This window comes from Gambusia affinis, linkage group LG03 (genome assembly GCF_019740435.1).
Source record: "Gambusia affinis linkage group LG03, SWU_Gaff_1.0, whole genome shotgun sequence".
NCBI classification, from domain to species: Eukaryota; Metazoa; Chordata; class Actinopteri; order Cyprinodontiformes; family Poeciliidae; genus Gambusia; species Gambusia affinis.
Genome location: NC_057870.1, coordinates 12,452,165 through 12,472,029, shown reverse-complemented (window position 1 = coordinate 12,472,029; position 19,865 = coordinate 12,452,165). Strand labels below are relative to the sequence as shown.

Here is a 19,865-nt window from a genome sequence, read left to right as displayed (position 1 = left end):
AAAGAATGATATCCAATGATAATATTTGACATTAACACAACCCGCTGTAGTTTTCGGTTTGTAAACATCACGGTAGAAGTTTTAGACTCGTAGCTCTGACATAGCTATCTATCCGTGCTACGGAAAATCTGACGAGGTAGCACTGAGAACAGAACACCGTGACCGACCAGAAGCTATACCTTTATATTCCACACGGTGGCGCCGTCAGCGAACATACGGCACACTACATGTTCTCCCCGTACGAGACGAAACAGGATTAAAACATCGCGTCTCATTAGACTTCACAGACATATGAGCGTGAGGCTCTGAGTAGCTATAAACTAATCTCATACAGTAGGAGCTCCCACATGGCGGCAGTCAGCGCGGAGTCGTGAGGTGTAGAGAGAGAGAGAGAGAGAGAGAGAGAGAGAGCGGTTCTGAAACACTCCGGGGAAGGAAGGAAAGAAGGGAATCCGCGTAGTTTGGCACATTGCACCCGGCTCCAACCCCGTTAGGTGACAGACGCTCTTCATCCCATCCCACGCTGCTCTCGGGGAAGCTAAAAGCAACATGCCGTTTGAAATGTCTGGTAATTGGGAACATAGGCGGAGCTGAGGAGTTTTGGAGCGCTCACCGATGTTATCCAGGGCAGTAAAGATATTGTAAATTATCTAGGACTGAAAGGACTAAGCAAGGTGTCAGGTAAGTTCACATGATTTATTCTATCGCTTCTTATTTATTTATTTATTTATTTATTTATTTATTTATTTATTTAGGTCTTGTCCCTCTGCTGTTCTGGTTTTGGTCGCCAACCTTAAAAACGTGAGGCGATCAGAAGAACTTTAAAAGATCGATTCTAACAAAAGACTTAATGAGGACTTCCAAGACAACAATTTATAGATTTATTAAACTGGGGAATGAGACCTAATGATCACTAATTCAATAAGCTATTGTCAATGGTAGATTAATAGTGCAGAGAATAAAGGCAACAAATGAGTAGCGGTCCTCCTCATCAATTATGCCAGACGGCTCCAAGACAGACACATTGTGTGAGACTATAAGAAAACGATTAAAAGTGCTCGGCCACTGCTAATTTCTTTTCGCGCCCAGCCAAAAATACCCCTCGGAGCAGCTAATAAAATTGAAAAGCCTAAATATTGATTCAGCGCAATCAGTTTAAATGAATGGCGGGGCAGCCCATTGAGGACGGAGACAAACGCTTCCATGGTTACATCCAGGATCTCCACTGTGATCACGGCGCTTTGTGTGAGGTTTTCTCTCTCCCACTGAAATAAAACAACTGGCACACACGGAGAGCAAAGGGAGGGGACCCTCTCTCATAGACCCAGCCGACTAATCTATATAGGCTTACCCGGACTATAAGTAATCTTGGCACACTTTGAGTTGCGCACATGTGCTGCTACTGTGAAAATAACGCCTATGGAGCCGTCCTTTGCGCCTTTGCCTTTATGTCCAGGCTCTATAGATCACGCCGGTTGTTCTGGTAAGGTTCTAAGTCTGTGAATTATTGAACACGTTCTCCTTATCTCTAGTTGATCTGACGTGATGTCATCTTGGTGCGTCCCTGGCAAATCTCTATTGTTGCTTCATCTGTGGCGCCTCAGCAGAGTTAAATCCTTTCTCTCCCCCGGGGATTGTGAGAGCCGCTTCTGTATCCATTCAGCAGTTACACCTGCTCCTCCTCAGCATCAGACTTCACATCTTACTCTAGTGTTCGTTTTATATTTGTGGACATTTCAGGCAGTTTTTCTGTTTCTTTGTTTAAAAATTAAGCAAAAGTTTCACATTCTTGACGCTTACACACTCTGCCTCATTGGATTTGCCTTTGCAGCTTTGGTGTCCACTGAGATCCTTACTTGCCCAGAGGCTTGGGTCCCTTTGTTTGTCAGTGTTTATGTCATTGCCTGGCAGGGGTCAGCCTCCATTCGCCTGTGTGAGGGTCTGAATGTGATTCACTGGGCGGAAACTGTTTTACTGCCTGCCTCGCTCTCCTTCTGTCTCACCCCCTCCCCATGGCTGCATAGTACAAAAGGGGGGCTGAGCCATTAACGTAGCCTGTTCATTATGAGAGGTGCTGAAGTGTTGCACGTCACAGACAGGAGGAGATTGATGTTTGGTGGAGATGCTGGGGAGGAGATCCCGTTCCCAGTGTGTGGCAATGGAGGAAACAGTGCAAGTCTGCAACAGGTTGCCCTGGCAGATCTGTGTCACACAGACCTGCCAGGGTCTGGCTGCGTTGTTTGGAAAAGCTGAACAAAGATGGTCTTTACACCTCCTTGGAAAAGTGTTCTTAACCCACTGGCAAAATGTAATGCAGGTTGAGTTGTGAAGCAACACCTGAAGCGCTGGACATCTTATGGAGCATGGTTCAATCTGCCACTCAAAACCGGACACAATATGGTGCAACTGCAAAAGGTTGATTTCAGAATAACTTGATGAATAGTCCAGTCATGAATGAATCTCTTGAAATTCCTTTCTTGTTTTTTTTGTTTGTTTTTTTAAATAATGATCATAATCGTATATTTATGCAGCATTTTGTGTTGATGATGACAAAATCCATTTAATTTTGTTATGTCTACACAATACTATTAAATCCATCCAAACTCAAACAGCAATGTCTCCATTTTTGTTGCAAACAGCCTGGAAATTGAGCAGCTCTGAAGAGCACAAATTGAGCGGATCATACATTTTGTTCATTTGGAAAGGTTTCATGGCCATCTGTCCTCCTACTGTTGCTTCTTTTTTTTTTTTTTACCACTGCTTGCTCTCATTATTATTGTTGCATTAGAGACAAAATTAGCATTAAAAAGCAACCAGAAAAACAGTTTACTTCAAGGAAACGCTGTTGATACAGGGCATTGTGGCTTGACCTAACATTTCTTGGAAAGGATTCATAACACTTGCACTTTTAACCTTTTGTCACATAATAGCCCCCATATGTCAATGCTTTGGGGTTTTATATCTTATATCAAAACAATATAGTCCATAAATGTGAAGTGGAAGAAAAAGTACATGTGTTTTTCTTCTTTCTTTCTTTTTTCTTTTTACAAATAAACATAAAAAAGTGTGGGCGCCATATGTGTGCAGTACTTTTATCTAGCAGTACTAATACACAAATGTTCTGTGAAGGCCATGGTATCTTTGTAGAAGCTGCTAGGGGCCACAGCTCAGGGGCATTTCAGAAGCATCTATTTTTTATGCTTTTCATAATTGACTTTACAGAGCAAATATGTGCAAAACATGCTCTAGTCAGATGAGATGAAAACCCAATCTTTTGGCATCTATGCAAACATTGTCTGGTTGTGTATCTGTTGTATGCTCTCTTTTGTGCATGTGTGTGCATGTGTGTGCATGTGCGCGGGTGTGCATGTTTGTGTGTGTGTGTTGGTTTGGCAGAGGAGCTACACACACATCTCTGAGTGGTTTATTTGAACAAAATTGAACCACGTTTCACATACTTTCATATCTGGATTGGACTTTTCTTTCTTTTTTAAACCCACACGTTAATGTATAAAATTAGCTTGTATTTGCTCTTGGATTGTGTTTGAACTGAAAACAAGGAAAGTAGCTGCTGCTGAGTCTGTTCGTCCATTTGATTGTTTGTTCATCTGTTCAATTTTTATTCATTTAAATGTCTGATTTAATTGTTCCTTATTTTTAGCTACTAATTGTCTGCAAGTAACTAACTTATTTTGTAATGTATTGCCAGAACTTAAAGGGCACAATTTCACTTTTTTTATTCTTATTGCATATTTATTTCCACTTATTAAATAAATCAAATTTTTTTCTTCATATATGGTAGACTTCAACAGACTGTACTTTTTTCCACAAAATCCTCATCTGGGGTTGTAGCATCCAACCACTGAAATGTGGCCAAATTTGTTAGGTAGAAAAAAAGGTCACGTATTTTATCAGAGACAACAATTGTTCATTTTCTTTCTTAAAAATAAATCATGATTTATGGAGTTATGTATTGATCTATCTATGTATCTAACTATCAGGATAATTCATTGTTTTATAACTGAAAGATATTTTCCCAAACTCAATGAAATATGTTTTAAATAACCAATTTTAATATTGATTTAGAATAATTGTGATGAGAACTCAGCATACTTGCTCACAAAATCTATTTATCTAAAAAAAATTACCCAACATTTAAAAGGCTACATTCTCTAAGAGAGTAACATTCAGTAGTGCAACTGTGTTACTAACTAGTGCACAATACTTTTTGCTCAGTTATAATGCTCTGAAAAAAAAGAGACCACTACACTGAACCCCATTGAAAACCTCATAGTTATTCCACTGAATATTGATTTCTGAACTTTTCCCAAGTTAATACATTGGTATTGTTGATTCTAAATGACTATGAACTTGTTTTCTTTGCATTATTTTCTGAAATCTGAAATCATTGCATCTTTTTTGTTATTTTGACCTTTTTTCATTTCCTACAAATAAACTTCATTTACATTTTTGCTTGGAATTTTATGACATGTTGTCAGTAGTTCATAGAATAAAAGAACAATGTTCACTTTACTCAAACATATTTCATTTTCAGTGGTCTCTTACTCTTTTGGAACCAACGGTGGAGAAATTTTTAACATCAGTTATAGATGATCATTATTATTGCGAGATGACAAATTTCTTTCCAAATGACAAATACTCCCAATTTTGGCAATGTGTATTATATTTTACAATAGAAAACTGAAAAATAGAAAGGTATCAAATAGATTGTCCAATGCTGTCTTGAAAACCTCTAGGTCCCGAACCGACTCCAAAATAAGCATCCAATATGGCTGCCAAATTTGTTTTATGATATATCTTTGTGAGCAGGTTCATGTGGCATATTTGTTCACAGAATGGAGATAAATGTGTTCCTATGGGCATGTACCACTAACAGTGGCAGCACAGTAATTAGCAAATATTCCCAGTTTTCCCAAAGGAGGGCATGTCTCGCATCCAATGTACCAAGGATGTGTGTGTTGGTGCATGTCCTATGGAAATAATTGAGAAGAGCTGAAACAAAAAAAATAAGTTAGTGTAAAAAGAAAGCTTTGGACTCTGTTAGAGATGTGGCCAGTATGCTAAACATGATCGTAGCTAACAAAAGAATTTCCTTAAGTTTGTGCACTGGTCACCGAGTTGTGAGTCAAACCAATTTTCTCTCAAAATGAGCCTACCTTTTGTGTTGAACTGGTCCTGAGAACTCCTTTGAAGAGTAATTAGCATTTCATCCAGACCAGTTACATGCATTGAAGCGATACTCTTTCTACTTTTTCTCTTTGGTCTGTGAGGTTATTGAGGACAAAACCTTGTTTAATCCTCTGGGAGTATTTTTGTTTTTGTTTTTGTCACTCTGTCATACATGCCAATCAGTCAGCAGAAACTGGAAAACACTCAAAATTGCTTTTCCTCAATTGGAACCACTTCCCTTTTTGATCCCATCTTTCCCACCAGCAAAAGAAGAAAACTCTAGTTTTTGGTAGGAGATGTGAGATGTTATTGGATGAAGTTGAGAGCAGCCGACCAAGTCCGTGTGGACAATGCATCAGGAAAGCTCTAGCTTTCTCTCTTTCTTTTTTCACAGTAAATTGCACACTTGATTGGCAGTCTCCTGCCCCTGAAGGAGAAGTGGTTGCTTTGAAAAGTATCATCTGACAATAGTCAGAGGGCTGTCCTCATGGATTTTTCGTCTTTAGAGAGGTGTCCATTCAATTGATTTCTGAGTCCTCCCTGCTTTAATCGAACAATTTGGTTGCAATATATGACTGCAGCATTGTTGCGAAGAAGAAGTTATTCCCTTCTTGTTGTGGAAAGATTTTTGTTTTCCCCTCTCAAAATAAATACAGCTCCAGACCTTTCCAAAAACAAATCCAATGGGTAAGGAACTTTTGTCATATTTAAAGATGCATGTTTAAGCTCTACCCAGTTATTACGTTTCTTAATTTCTTCTCCCCAACTTATTTTTTTTTTCTATTCGGCGGAAACATTTGCTGGTCTAAAAATACCGGTGACAGAATAACATGTGAAGCACAATTATGGACTGGGATGCTAAGTAGGAATGGCAGCCGTGGCCGCGCTGGGCTGAGAACCGGCGGTGGGTGGTTTCTGAGGTAGGGCCTGACACTTATTGGCCTGGTGGCATCACTTAGTGTGGAAAACAGCTCAAACAGGACCTGGTTCAATAAACAGCACAGGAGGCTCCGTGGTTTGGTGCCAAACACGGAACATGAGGCAATCATACACAAGCCGATCTAATAAACAGACGTTTTGTATTCTGCCTACAGCCATTGGACAGCACAGTGGAATTGTTTGTCACATTCTGTGTTTGAGTTTAGTTTTGTGAAGCTGAGCATGTTTGCCTTTTTCTTTGAAGAAGAATGAAGTTGACCTCATGAAGCTCAAATGAGCCATTTATATATTCAGTGTTGCAGTACATAATAAATTTGACATCCCACCACAAAGCACTTACAATGTGTATAAGCCCCTGAGGACTGGCTTTGTACAGTTACCATTTACAGTGGCTTGTAAAATATATGCATAACCTTTTTCCATTCCATCATATTCCAACAACCAACTTCAATGCATTCAATGTGGATTTTATGTGATGGACAAACAAAACTTAGATCAAAATCATAAGTTGGTGTGTGGGGATGGTGTGTTCAGGGTAATACCTGCTGTAGTTTTCAACCACTCTAACAGTTTTGCATGGAGGCCAGAAATCTTACTGTTGATTTCAACCATTTTGCACATCTTCCCTCCACACTTGGGGCTCCAATGGAATTAGTTGTTGTGTTGAAAGTTTTTGTTTTTTTTGTCTGCTGAGTTGTGGATCTTTGCAGCTCCTCCAGAGTTGCCATGGGCCTCTTGCCTGCTCCTCAGATTAATGCTCTTCTAATAGTCTAATAATTTAGATTGAAATGCAGTGCTTTGTTATATTTGCAGTTGGGCCATTTGCAGAGTAGTGGTTCATATTTGCTAGGTAAATGACTACATGACTATGCAGTTTGTTGTGCATACACAAGGCTATCAAAATTTTGAGTTACATCCAATGTAACTCAAAAATTTCAGCATTTATTTGTTAAAATTGAAATGGAAAGAACCCCCTGTTCCCAATTTTCTTTCTATCTCAGTATTATGCACTTCTTATGTGTTGCTCTGTCGGAAAAAGTACCAATAAAATAAAATGAAATGTTCAAGAGTTGTAAATACTTTTACCTTATAGCGTATTTCTTTCCCCATGTCTTACAGTCTTTCTGTCGCTATCTATTTTTGTGCATTTCCTTGTCAGAATCAGTTATTTTGTCAGATTGCATGACCGGTGTGAATTTGTGCAGAGAAGAGACACTGAAATGTCCTGGAACCTCTGTTATAGTAGTCAATTTTAATGACAGAGTCGTTTCTCCTTGTGGGCAGACTGACTCCACTTCACTGAGTCGAGCTGTAAGATTGATGAATGAGATCCCACAGCTTGCCTCCCAGCAATAGACAGTTAGGAGATAACTTTTCTACATATATGTGTGTGTGCCGTTTGTGCATGTGACTGCCAGATATAACCACACACTCTTCACCATGGGCGTCTCAGGAACAGGGAAGCCTCAGGGTTAGGACGGCTCATGGGAAAGCCCTTGATTAAAAACCCTGTAGGCTGTTATTCCACACACCCTCGACCAAAACGGAAGTAAAAGTATTACTTTCCACTTTTAAAGTTTGCAGTTCTTGGTAAAATGACAAGAAAAATCCTGGTGTAGGGTTACAGAGGGTTTTATTTTTCATAAAGAAGTTGCATAACAGAAACTGCACTGTGATTGATAAAAAAAATAAAAAAATAAAAAAATTACCCCCTTGTTTGATAAAAAAAATTCTCCATTCAAGTCAGTTATGCCAACTACTTGCTGAGTCACCACAGAGCATCTGAATCTGGCACTGTCACGGTTACTACCATTCTCTGACGGTGAAGTCCTCGACCTGCCGTGAATAATTGATGCCAAAGATTACAACACATCGGCCACTGTCAGGAGAAACCCTAGCGGTATCAGCGGTAAGCACTGACCCCAGGACCAGCTCTGCAACCAGACACCTTCTCAGCCACTCTGATAGGGATATCCATTAGATCGCAGTGTCTCTTTGTGTGTGGGAGGTGTCTGGAAGGGATCTAATGTAAAAGGTTTTTGTGAACCAGCCTCCTCACACCAGCATGTTGCTTTAAGGTGAGCCGACAGGTGAAAGGCTCAGAATTGCCAAGAAAAGGGAGGTGAAGTATTAGGCAGTTGCAAAAGAGGTAGTCTGTTTCCAGGTTTTATAACCTGATTAGAGATGGAGAAAAGTCTGAGGTTACAAATGGATGACATAAGGTGGAATATGTGCTGATCAGATATAAGATCAAGATCAAGCAAAAGACATAACATCCCTCATGCTGTTCCAATAAACCTTTTTGTGTTTATAAGAATGTAGCTTCAACATTTGATATTAGAGTCGTTTCATTCAATGTTTTATGACCCCTTTAAGATTAAGTATCATCCAGCTGCACCGATCATTTTGGACAGTTTCTGACCATCAGTTTTGTAAAACTGAGCTGTGAATTTCAGCTTGAGTCAATTTAGATTTGAAGAACTCTAAGTAAAAAAAATGATACCTTTTTAAACTTTTTTGATTCACTGAAAATTTGCCGTTTTAATCAATCAAATCTTCTTGGTGATAAAACAGTTGCTTCTCTCCATCTTAGGGTTGTCTCTCTTTGTGAAAATATACAAATACAACAAAACCCTCCATAACAGAGGAAATTGTATAAGTAAAGTCAAACCAGAAAAGAGTAAACAACATATTTTTTTTACTTCTTTACAAGACAGATTGAAGCTCATTGACATTCACCTCAAGTTGCAGAATTGTGCTGTCACACGACATTTCTTTTCCTATAAGAGCCATTCAAATTTAGCAGACTTCTTGATTAATATGTGAAAGACAAAAGATCAATATTACTCTAAGTGAAATCATTTAGTCTTTATGGTAATGTATAGACATTACCCTTAAGAGGATTTGCTGTCCTGATCCTTCAGTATTATGTCCTTGTATGCGGTAGGCTAACAGCTAACATGTCTTAGAAGAAAACAAAGTTTCAGCAGATATTGAAAAGAGCTACTGTATGTTTGAGTCTTATTCCCTCAGTAAGGACTTTCACAAATATGAGTTTTGTTAGTGCCAAGAAAAAGAAGGAGAGAAGCAGAATACCAGTGGTTCTAAGTTGTTTTTCAACAGTTTTTCTGCATTATTTTCTCTTTACTGTGGTGCGCTGCACTAAGTTAAAACAGTAATACTGACATTTCCAGGTTTTCTTTTGTTAACGGAATTATTTTACTGCGTTAGTGCTGCTATGGATAGCAGAATTCAAATGTGTGTATCAAAGCTAATACAGTAATATGCATGGGAATTGTATCCAATCATGAACAAGACAAGGTCTGATAAAGCAGACTCTCGAGTTGCTTTTGATTTGTTGATTGATTTGTGTGCATACAAATATGATGAATTTGTACATTTTGAAATTTTTGGTTCAAAATCGCTATTATTGATTAAGAAGTCTAAAGAATACGTAAGGAAGGACAGTGTAGTTAACTGCTCATTGATACAAAGAGTAGTAACCTTCTGTATAATCAATGTACTGTCTGTTTTAGATTTCATGAGCAAAAAAGGCCTGCTTTTGGGAGAGGACTGACATTTTGAAACGGCTGGATGTTGAAAAGAAAAAACAGTGTTCAGCTGGGAAATCAATTTTCCAAAACATGTTTAAGCATAGGACCTAACAAACTAATATACTGTTGAAAGGGAGCAGCTTGAAATTGTGGAATTTAAATGCAAACTTTAAATCATTTTGTTTTGAAACCCAATAATATGTTTACATTTGCCTTCAACTATTTGTTATGAGTACATTTGGCAGTTCTACATCAAGAAATACAATTTTCTACATAGTAGGCAAATGATTCTTTGTGAACTCAGTTTGGGTTTCCAGAAAATAATGTAATGTTGTGGCTCAGGAGGTGAAACATGTTTTCCAGCAATCACAGTGTTGGTGGTTTGATCCTTGGCTCCTCAAAGTCTCCTGTGGTGAGATACTGAAACCCAAAAAATGGCTCCAGTGTATCACTGGTTTGTAGAATTAAATAAGGAACTGTTTTATGTTTTTATGTGTTTATTTGAAGATGTATTGTGGCTTGTAGTTTAAGTGAAAAAAGGTTATACAGAGAAGCTTGTCTACATATCATAGGAGGTCAGTTATGTGAGGCCAGGAGTAAAGGGGAATGCCAGTAATGGGACTTTGCCCAGTCTGAACAGTATGAGTGGTTGAGATTCTGTCTTTGGTTTATGGTTTGGAATATTCTGACTAAAAGAAATTCACACTACAATAATATAAAAATCCCCAAAAGGTACTTTAGTGCAATAAATCAATAACAATATATATCACAATATACACAAGATCATTATCAATAGATAATATTTAATATTCAATATATAGAATATTCCCTCAATATATAGAATATTCCCTCATCCAAAAACTGCACAGCTTTCTTGGAGATGTAGGCAAAGGAAAAGCTTTGGCTGCTCAACTTGTCACAGTTTGCTAATCTAGGTGAGTGGTATCAACTTGGTTACTTGGCAACTACCTATTGTTGCAGCAATTTCAGGTTACCATAATACCTTCTGGAATCAGCAATGTAGACTCATTCTCCCATTCTCAAATTAACAGAGTATTTTTAACTATAGAAAAACCTTGATATAAAGACATAAGAGCATGAACATAGATAAATGTCTTTCAAAATGATCCATAAATAAAATAGGAAAAATGTGCATAATGCAGTCAGCCCTATTTACTCTTATAAGTAAAGGCTGGTGCAACAGCCTTTCGAACTTGGAAGTTAAATGAAAGAGTCTGATCAACCCATTCTCACTCCCTACTCGTCATATATTGACGCATGGCAAGGTCCGTCATCGTCACATGTTGACGCATGGGGTACCCCTTCACGTCATTAATTGACACGAGGGGTTTTACCATATAGCTTACTGTAATTTTTGCCCTAAACCTAACCAAATCGTGATATACAGCTGCCGTGCAAAGATTTCAGATCTTACGTCTCAATTTTAAGACGTAAGAAAACGATTGTTGAAGCAAAAGCTTAAGATGTCCCATTTAAGATTTACCACACCCCATGCAAGAGATGCAGCAAACCTATTGAAGCAGGTGCTCTGGTTACATAAAAATCAAAATCAAAATTACATAAAGAAAATTTTCAGGCCTACGTGCAAAACCCTATGTGAGGTCAGAAACCAACACAGCACATTGTCATGAACGCACCATCCTCAAAATGGATGGTGTTGCCAGATGTTGCCAACATCATGCTGATCTTAAAAAGTGAAATGGACGCTTTATTGAAGTAGTAGGAAAGTGAACAGAGGTAAGACGATAGAAACCCTGGAAGAAGCTGTAAGAGACTGTAAAAAGCTTGCGAGTAGGGTGGGAGTTCACCTTCCAGCAAGACAGTCACTATAAACATACAGTAAGATCTATGATGGACCAATTTAGATCAAGGCATATTAGAATGGTCCAGTCAATCTCCAAAGGATTTGGAATTAGTAGCAAAACTTGAAAATAGCTGAATGAGCTCGAGCTATTTTGCAAATAAGAAAGTTTGAAAATTTAAGCATAATGCCCAAGACTCGCAGCTTTGACTGGAGTGTTTTTTTTAAATATTCCCCTTTCAATTCATGTTTTGAATTCGATGGGCCGAAGTATTCGGACTGAGACCTTACTGGGTACATTTTTGTAAACCGAACAAGCAAAAAACTGCATCTGCTTATTGTAGCGGCCCTGAAACCCGATTCACATATTTTAGCTGATGTAAAAATGGGAATGTTTGGGTGTGTTTTTGTGTGTGTGAACCTCTCTACATGAACTCTAACACTTGGATTTTGTCAATGTCAGAGGTCTGCGCCAGGCGCTCCACGCCGCCTTTAGCAGTGACAGACAGGTCCTTGGGGCCCCTCTGATCCCTGGGGTCAGGGTTGGCAAAACGCATGACTTGAGCACAAAAACTGCCCCACCACTTGTAAAACAAACCTGTGCCATCTACACAGCATCTGCTTTGTATCAAGCCCTCTGAAGGAAGTTCAGGATCTCAGTCATTGGATGCAAAAGGATCGCCTCTCTGTTTTGGCGTAGCTTTTTAGGAGGTTAGAGTGCTGCATGCTTGCTACCATCAATCAACGAGATTATCTAAATAATAAAAGTTTTTTTTTTTCCTTTTAGTGGAATAATTTGGGGTTGTGAAGCAAAATGTTTTCCAGAAAAATGCTGAAGAGTCTGACCTTTGTTGCTAAATTAGATCTCATGTTTAGTTTTTGGTGATAGAATTGTGGCGATACATTGCCATTACAACCTTTGAGCAGTTAGGTCTTACAAGGAGCTCACAAAGAGCCGATGTGAAAGCAAGAGTTTGTAACATTTCAATCAGGCTTGTGAATTAAGAAATTTTCTCAGTCCCACAATTGGGACAAGCAGGGCAAATAACCGGATTTACTCGACCCCGGCTCCTTTTTGTCCAGCAGCACACTCACCTCTGTTCCTCTCACCCTCCACCCATCCCCACTAACCACCAGTCTAAATCCTTTTTTGATGGATTTTCCAGCAATCTTTACAGTGCTGTGGCTGGGATGTGACACATGCACACACACACACACACACACACGCACACGCACACGCACGCATGCCCTTGACTTCAGCTAGCACAAAACACTCACACACATAATAAGCTCTTTCTTTGCCTCATCTGTAACTAAGTGTTTAATAGCTATATATTATTCTTGTACCGTTAATGCTTTTTTAAAAATCTAAACACAAACTGAAACTAAGGGTAACTCAGATGTAAAACAACTGGAATGGAACATTTTAATAATTGGATATTTTAGGCATTTAGCTATTTCTGTTTTTTTTTGTTGTTTTTTTTTTAAAGAAACAACTAGCATGACTTCATCAACCCTTACTGCTGATGTTGATGTCAAGCCTTGTAATTAAGAGTAAATAGTCTTTGAAAGACCTTCTGTTTTTTTGCTGTTGGTGAAGCTGTGTGGTGTGCATTATGAATGGGATGGGTAAGACGCGGGAAGGAAGGGAAAGATCACGAGTCCAGTTAAGCTTCAAACTGGCTCCACCCCGCTTGTCACGCTGTGATGTTTTGTTGTGTTAACCATGACAACTGCCTCTGAGGCTCCATCCAGCTTTAGGATTATTCTGGCTGAGAGAGCTAAGAAAGAGATGACGGACGAGAGAAACTGACTGGGAAGATAAGAGGATATCCCAAGAGAAGCAACACTCGAAAGGTGTAGAGCGGTGACAAATTGAAAAAGACATTAAATGTATGTGAAAAAAGAAGGAACAACAAATGCTTCATACAAAAATATTTAAGAAAGCCTGAAACAAACAATTTCTTCTTACCAAAGTGGATGGGGATTTCTTTAGGGGAAAAGTTGCAAAAAATTATCATATTTGCTCTTTAGCAGCCAATAAAAATAAGGTAATTTTAGATGTACAATCTACATATGACCTGTTTCCACTGGCTGTAGATGAAATTTTGTAGAGTCATTGTATTTGAGTGTAAATATAAATTTTTTTAAATACAAATCAGCAGTAAACAGCAAATTTTACTATGTGTATCACTCTTTCTGTATAAAATATTTATTTGTTTCCTCTTTTTGCAGGAATGCTCCCTGTCCTCCTGCTAGCTGGGTTGATTCTGGCTTTGTCCATCCCTGGCACCTCGTGTGAATCAGCCACGTTGCGTTTCTTGGGTCAGACGGACTTTATCGTCAACGAAACCAGCACATCTGTGGTCCGACTGGTTGTGGAGAGGTTGGGAGACCCTATCAACGTGACAGCTTTGGTTCTTGTAGGTCTAGTATACCGCCTTTGTTTCATTGTAGTTGAATTTTTCTTCCCAGGAAATCCTGCAGCCTTTCATGCAATTATTTTGTCTTTATTCAGATAGGCTGTATCTCCTTCTTAAGAATCTTTCAGAGCAAGTGAGATCTAGTGTTTTTCAGTTCGGTCAAGGACAGGATTATATGTTTTTTGTCAAGAAATCAATGTGATCGTGCAGAAATTGTAGTTGTAAGGAATTTGAACCACATGAAAGAAGCACATTTTCAGCTTCTCTTTCTCTGCATCTGTACAGCTAAGGCAGCCATCCAATGCAGATTGATCCCAATATCCCTGTGGTTTTGAAACATGCGTATTACTGTGTGTGCTTTATGGATATGTTTAGAACATTTTGTCATCATGCCTACCAAAAATATGCATGGCCCAGTACAAGATTCTTAGTGTTAGCAAGAGCTAAACTATTGAAGTCTCAGTCTAGTCACACAAATTACAACTGTATAATGCCATCTGACTGCTTTTATATGATACAGGAGTACAGCAATTGTTCCTACTGATTCACCATCTCATTAGAAGCATGTTAAACAGTTCTCCTCGTGACTTGAGTAATTTTTATGGCTATGAAACCTCAACTTTTTTAAACCTTGAAGATGAATTCATATTTTTTAAATTTTCTTTGTTATAGACTGTCTCTACACTTTTTAAAACTTTACACTTACATTAACTTTACAACATTTTCTCAGCCATTTTCTTATTGTTCTGTTGATATGTTTTTGTGGTACTCCTTCCTTAGGTAATTTGTAACCTTAAATTTAATCTTGAAAATATAGTGACAATTTGTTCTTTTGATAACTTGTGTTCAGCTAGAGGGAGTAGACACTGGTGACTTTGAAGCCGTTAATGCTGCAGCCTTCCTTCTGTCTACTGAGTCCAGTAAGACCATTTTCATTGCTGTGAAAGATGATGACCTGCCTGAAGCAGATGAGACATTTACCTTCAACCTTAAACTACAGGTAAACACCATATGTTTGCCCTCAAGTTTAACTTCTGTATATTAATCAAAAGTGTACTTTTCCTTTTATTATTACTATCTCTTTGCTGATGTGAAAGCTATTATTTTATTCGTCTAACACAGTGGTTCCCAACCTTGGTTCTCAAGTACCCCGACCCTGCAAGTACCCCTGTTCCAGCATACCTGATTCAAATGCTTGCATCAGCTCCTCTGTAGCCACCAGAGGAGCTGATTAACAGGCTTGTTAATCACTCATTCATTTAAGTCAGGTGTTAGGAAGCAAAATGACACCTAAAACATGCAGGGCTGGGTTACTTTAGGACCAGTTTTGGGAACCACTGATCTAATGCATTTTCCTCTTCATATTCCCACTATTTGTATGTCTGGAGTTATAAGTTTTGTCACACAAACTAATTTTTCCTTTATTTGGCCTTAGTGGTGCCATTTCTTAGTCACCTTTCTCATATCTCAGTTTTAGATGTGTAAGGACCCAGGCTGCAAGTGTGTGTGGGTTTGCGGGCGTGGGCGTGTGTGTGTGTGTGTGTTGGACAGGTAGTATGAGGGGTCTCCACAGTGCATATGATTTGTAATGTAATTTCACTCTGTTCAGCTGTGTCAGGGTACTGTGACTTTTTCAATGACCTCACCATCCCATTAAATGGATTTTCCGCATATAAAGAGCAAGTGAAAATTGGAAGATCAAAGGTCAGGTCTCTATGCACAATCCTTGACTGCCACTAAGATGTGTGATCAGATAAATTAATCAGAGGGTAGGTCATTAGTAAGAGCTGCTTCAAACTTTCAGCATGCAAAGGCGAGTAAATCTTCATCAATGCAGACAAACCATCTGGATAGTATAAGATTAAGTAATGATATAAAAGGATCCTTGAGGGTATATTTGAGTAGTGTTTATGTAACTTTTAAAGCAGTGAGGTATTTGTGCAATATAGTGTTGCAGAGTTGGGACACTCATGAAAAAAAAAAAAAACCTGTAAGAAACAGCACAGTACTTTGCATTCTAGTTACACTGAGGCTCTTCATCAGTTTGATTGATTGCTCCCGAAAGTGTATATTTTTATTTTTAGCTGAGCTTCAAATGCTTTAAGTTCTTTTTTTTTTTTTTTTTTTTTACTGGCAATATATGCTGCAAAGTCTCATCACAGTATGGGATCCTTTTTCCCTACAGACGACCTCCATGGTTTTATGCAGGCCTTGGCTGTCAAGCTTGATTGATGAGTTGGTGTCATCCCCCTCAGTGAAAGACGCTAAACGATCATTGTAAATCAGTAATTGTTAAAGTGGTACACCAATGTGTAGGCTGTTCAGGTTTGAACAGCTGGCTGCATAAACATTTTTTTTTTTTCCACATCATTCTTTAATTGGAGTATTCAGTAACGTTTTTTGTTAAAGTCCAGAAGCACAAGTCAAAGAACAGATGAGGCCCACTCTGTTTACACTACAGCAGGGACAAAGCTCAAGCCAAATGGTTGCCTATCATCTTACTGATGGACTGTCAGGAGAATGAATGTGTGGCACCATGGGTGTCATAGATCAAGCAAAAGTGAGAAATAAAGGGCTGATTGGGTTTCATCCATCATTCCTGACAGTGAAATCTGTTTTAACAGAAAATGTTAGTCTGACTTTGGTTGACACATGATCGTTAAGAAGCCAGACAGATGCAATAAATAAAAGAACATGCAGTTGGTTGAATAATGAAGGTTAACAAAGTTGGCCTCTAAGATGGAAATCTGTGCCTGTGTCTTTTTATCTTTGAGAATCTAGATGTTTAGAGAAAGATGTGTGGGAACAGTTTCAGACCCGCTCCATGGGTCTGAAACTGTGAGTTGACTTTCAACAAGGCATAACCATCTGAATGAAAGCACTGTTGCATGTTTGTTTGTGGGGAAGGATGAATAAGAGGTTGAATATTTGTTCTAAATCTGCTTTACACGATTTGTGAATGTGACGAAGAAATTTTACAGGCACATCTTGAAAATTCTAAAAATATAAATTTATTAATTTTAAAAATTAAATAAAACAATAAACTTACTTATTAGAATCTTTTCACACAGAGTGGTATACTTCAAAGGGTAATTTCTGAAAGTATTTTCTTATATATTACTAAGTACAAATCTTTTAATCTGGTAATACTGAAAAATAGTTTTATTTACATTGCTAACTGGACTCAATACTCATTTTGGGCTACCTGAATCACTACATCAAAATGATGTGGCATGGAGGTAATCAACCTGTGGTACTGCTGACATTTTATAGAAGCCCAAGTTGCATTCGAGATCCATAAAATCCTAATGTAATTTCAAGTATGCTGACACTTTAAGTGTTTTAGGGTTTAGTGCCAATTGACAGAGCACAGTGCTAGTCCTTAAAAGGTACCCTGCAGAGAGATAACCTGACTGAGCAGCTGGGCAGAAACCAGCACTTTCCTGTCTTTGTGCCGTCTCACCAGGGCTTCTCAGTGGGTGTACTGGAATGAAGCAAAGACAGCAGATAAGACAGACACACTGGCCTTTCTCATGAGCATTGACTGTCTGGACAAAGTGTTTGGGGAACTGGGATTAAAGAGAATGAACATAAATACTGTACATTTACCCATTTTTTAAAAAAGTCTCTTTTTCCAGAGTTCTTCTAATGGTGTGACACTGGGAACACCAAACAAGGCCACCATCACCATCCTGTCCAATGACAATGCCTTTGGAATAATTGCCTTTAACTCTGTAAGAACCGCATAATTATGTATTTTACTCCATTCCTTTACAAATGAATCATTATAAAGATATAAATGTGAGACCTGAAGCTTAACACAATTTGCTCGTAATTTGTTTGTTTTATTTAGTTGTATTTGTAATCTATTTCTCTACATTGCCTTTGAGCATCCATGATTGTGGTTCTTTTTGCTTTTTTTTTTGTTCAGACTCAAGAGATTGTTGTTGATGAGTCCAGAAGAAGGAATGTGCCTTTCACTTTAATTAGAGAAAAAGGAACTTATGGGACTGTCACTGTGAACTTTGAGGTGGGTGTGCTTTTCCAATATATTTTTGAGAATGACAAAGTATATAAATCATTGTGACTCTTTTTGTCCCTGTCCTTCTAGATCTCTGATGGTCCCAATGCTGCTATTGAGGATGTCGTTCCAGACAGAGGCAGCATCATAATCCCTGTAGGACAGGCTGCTGCTCACTTCACTATCGCCATTCAGGATGATCAGGTGTTAATCAGAATCCCTAATGTTCAAATTCAAAATTACTTCAGGATGGCCACAGACGATGGCAGATATTTGTCTTTTTCTGGAACGACAAGTTCCAGAAGAACTGGAATTATCAGTTTCGATAATTCTCTGTGATTATCACATTTAGCAGTACATGCCTGAGGTTGATTGATAGGGCATAGACACTCTTCCTGGTTTTGATTGATTGTTTTCGACATGGTGACAAATATGTAAAACACATATTTTTTGAAAAAGTTACATAATGTATCTTTAAGTGTCTTACCCGCAGGCACTTTCAACATGTGGCAGGGGATTTGGAATTAAACCTAAGACTTTCCCATGTCAAAACCTCTACACTTACTGCATTTTTACTGAGATTAAATTACAAAAAAGTTACTCCTTATGCTAATGATTAATTGATGACAATTGGTTGCACTGGATTTTATTTCCCAACAGCAGAGTAAAAATGACTAAATTAAAGTCAATGGGACTCTTTTTAGATTTTTCTTGTTCGTCTATCATCCAACAAAACTAATTAAAGTTTGTGGTTGCAATATGGCAAAGAGGAATATAAGGTTTCTAAGTATAATGTCCCTGTCATTCTCTGTTGATTAGATCCCTGAGAATGACGAAGTGTTTACAGTGAGGCTAACGGGTGTGGCAGGTGGAGCCCTTCTTAGCCCCAACGCCAGCAGTGTCCAGCTGAGAATCCGGCGAAATGACAGCCCGCTGCGCTTCTCCCTCTCTGTCATGGCCGTATCAGAATCTGCTGGCATCATTGGCCTCAATGTGACCCGTGGTCGACTGACTGACGATGGGCCACTTATCGGCTCTGTTGACGCTGAGGTAGTATTCACTTATCCCATTAACATTTTGTTTTGGATGTTTTTAATGCTAATTTTAGGCCACAGATAAAATGTCACTCTCTACATTCAAAGTAACACATAGATTAATATTATTTTATTCTTGAAAAAGATGGAGATTGAGTCACATGAATATAAAGCCGCTGTTTTTTTCAGGTGTCTGTGGACTACATGGTGGTGAGTGGGGAGGGAGTGGGCAGCGCAACTCCAGGTGTGGATTTCAGGGACCTGCAGCCAGTCAGAACCATCACATTCCCTCCACTGGTCTTCAGAGCCAGACTTTTGTTCAACATCAGTGATGATAATGTACCAGAAATTGCAGAATCCTTCCACGTTGTTCTGCTGGAGGACACTATCAGAGGAGACGCTGTGCTGGTACCACCCAATGCAGTGCTGGTGACCATAGAGCCCAATGACAAGCCTTATGGAGTCTTGTCAATTAGCAGCGCTGCACTCCATCAGCCAGTCGTCATCAATGAAGACCTGACACAAAAGTAATTAAAGTTGCTGTATTTGCAAGTGATACTTGCACGTAATGTAATTTAACTACATCTGAGATTATTGCTTTTCCAGATTTGATGGAATAATCATAGTTCGAAATGGAGGGAGCTTCGGTAACGTGTCTGCAAACTGGACAATCACCAGGAACTCCAGCGATCCCTCGCTGGTGTTGGATGACTTGACGCCCCAGTTTGGTACTGTGAAATTTGTTGCCGGTCAGGTGACGGCTGTTATTTCAATAAACATAGTAGCTGATGACCAACCCGAAGAGGCGGAGGCCTTTGTTCTGAAACTGCTGCCCAACTCTGTAACTGGAAATGCGGAAATTGACGAACCTATGGAGGTGAG

General features: G+C 38.8%; 1 protein-coding gene across 1 annotated transcript in view; it reads left to right on the top strand.

Moving 5' to 3' along the window:
• The first annotated feature begins 451 nt into the window (after positions 1-451).
• adgrv1 (adhesion G protein-coupled receptor V1) overlaps positions 452-19,865 on the top strand; it is a 110,031-nt gene continuing 90,617 nt past the window's right edge. Inside the window, exons 1-9 of the mRNA XM_044111880.1 lie at positions 452-681; positions 13,741-13,928; positions 14,779-14,928; positions 17,567-17,662; positions 17,860-17,958; positions 18,040-18,153; positions 18,769-18,999; positions 19,173-19,510; positions 19,590-19,860. Of these exons, the coding sequence (XP_043967815.1) occupies positions 13,743-13,928; positions 14,779-14,928; positions 17,567-17,662; positions 17,860-17,958; positions 18,040-18,153; positions 18,769-18,999; positions 19,173-19,510; positions 19,590-19,860 (1,485 nt within the window). The 5' untranslated portion in view covers positions 452-681; positions 13,741-13,742. The remainder of the gene's footprint in view (positions 682-13,740; positions 13,929-14,778; positions 14,929-17,566; positions 17,663-17,859; positions 17,959-18,039; positions 18,154-18,768; positions 19,000-19,172; positions 19,511-19,589; positions 19,861-19,865) is intronic.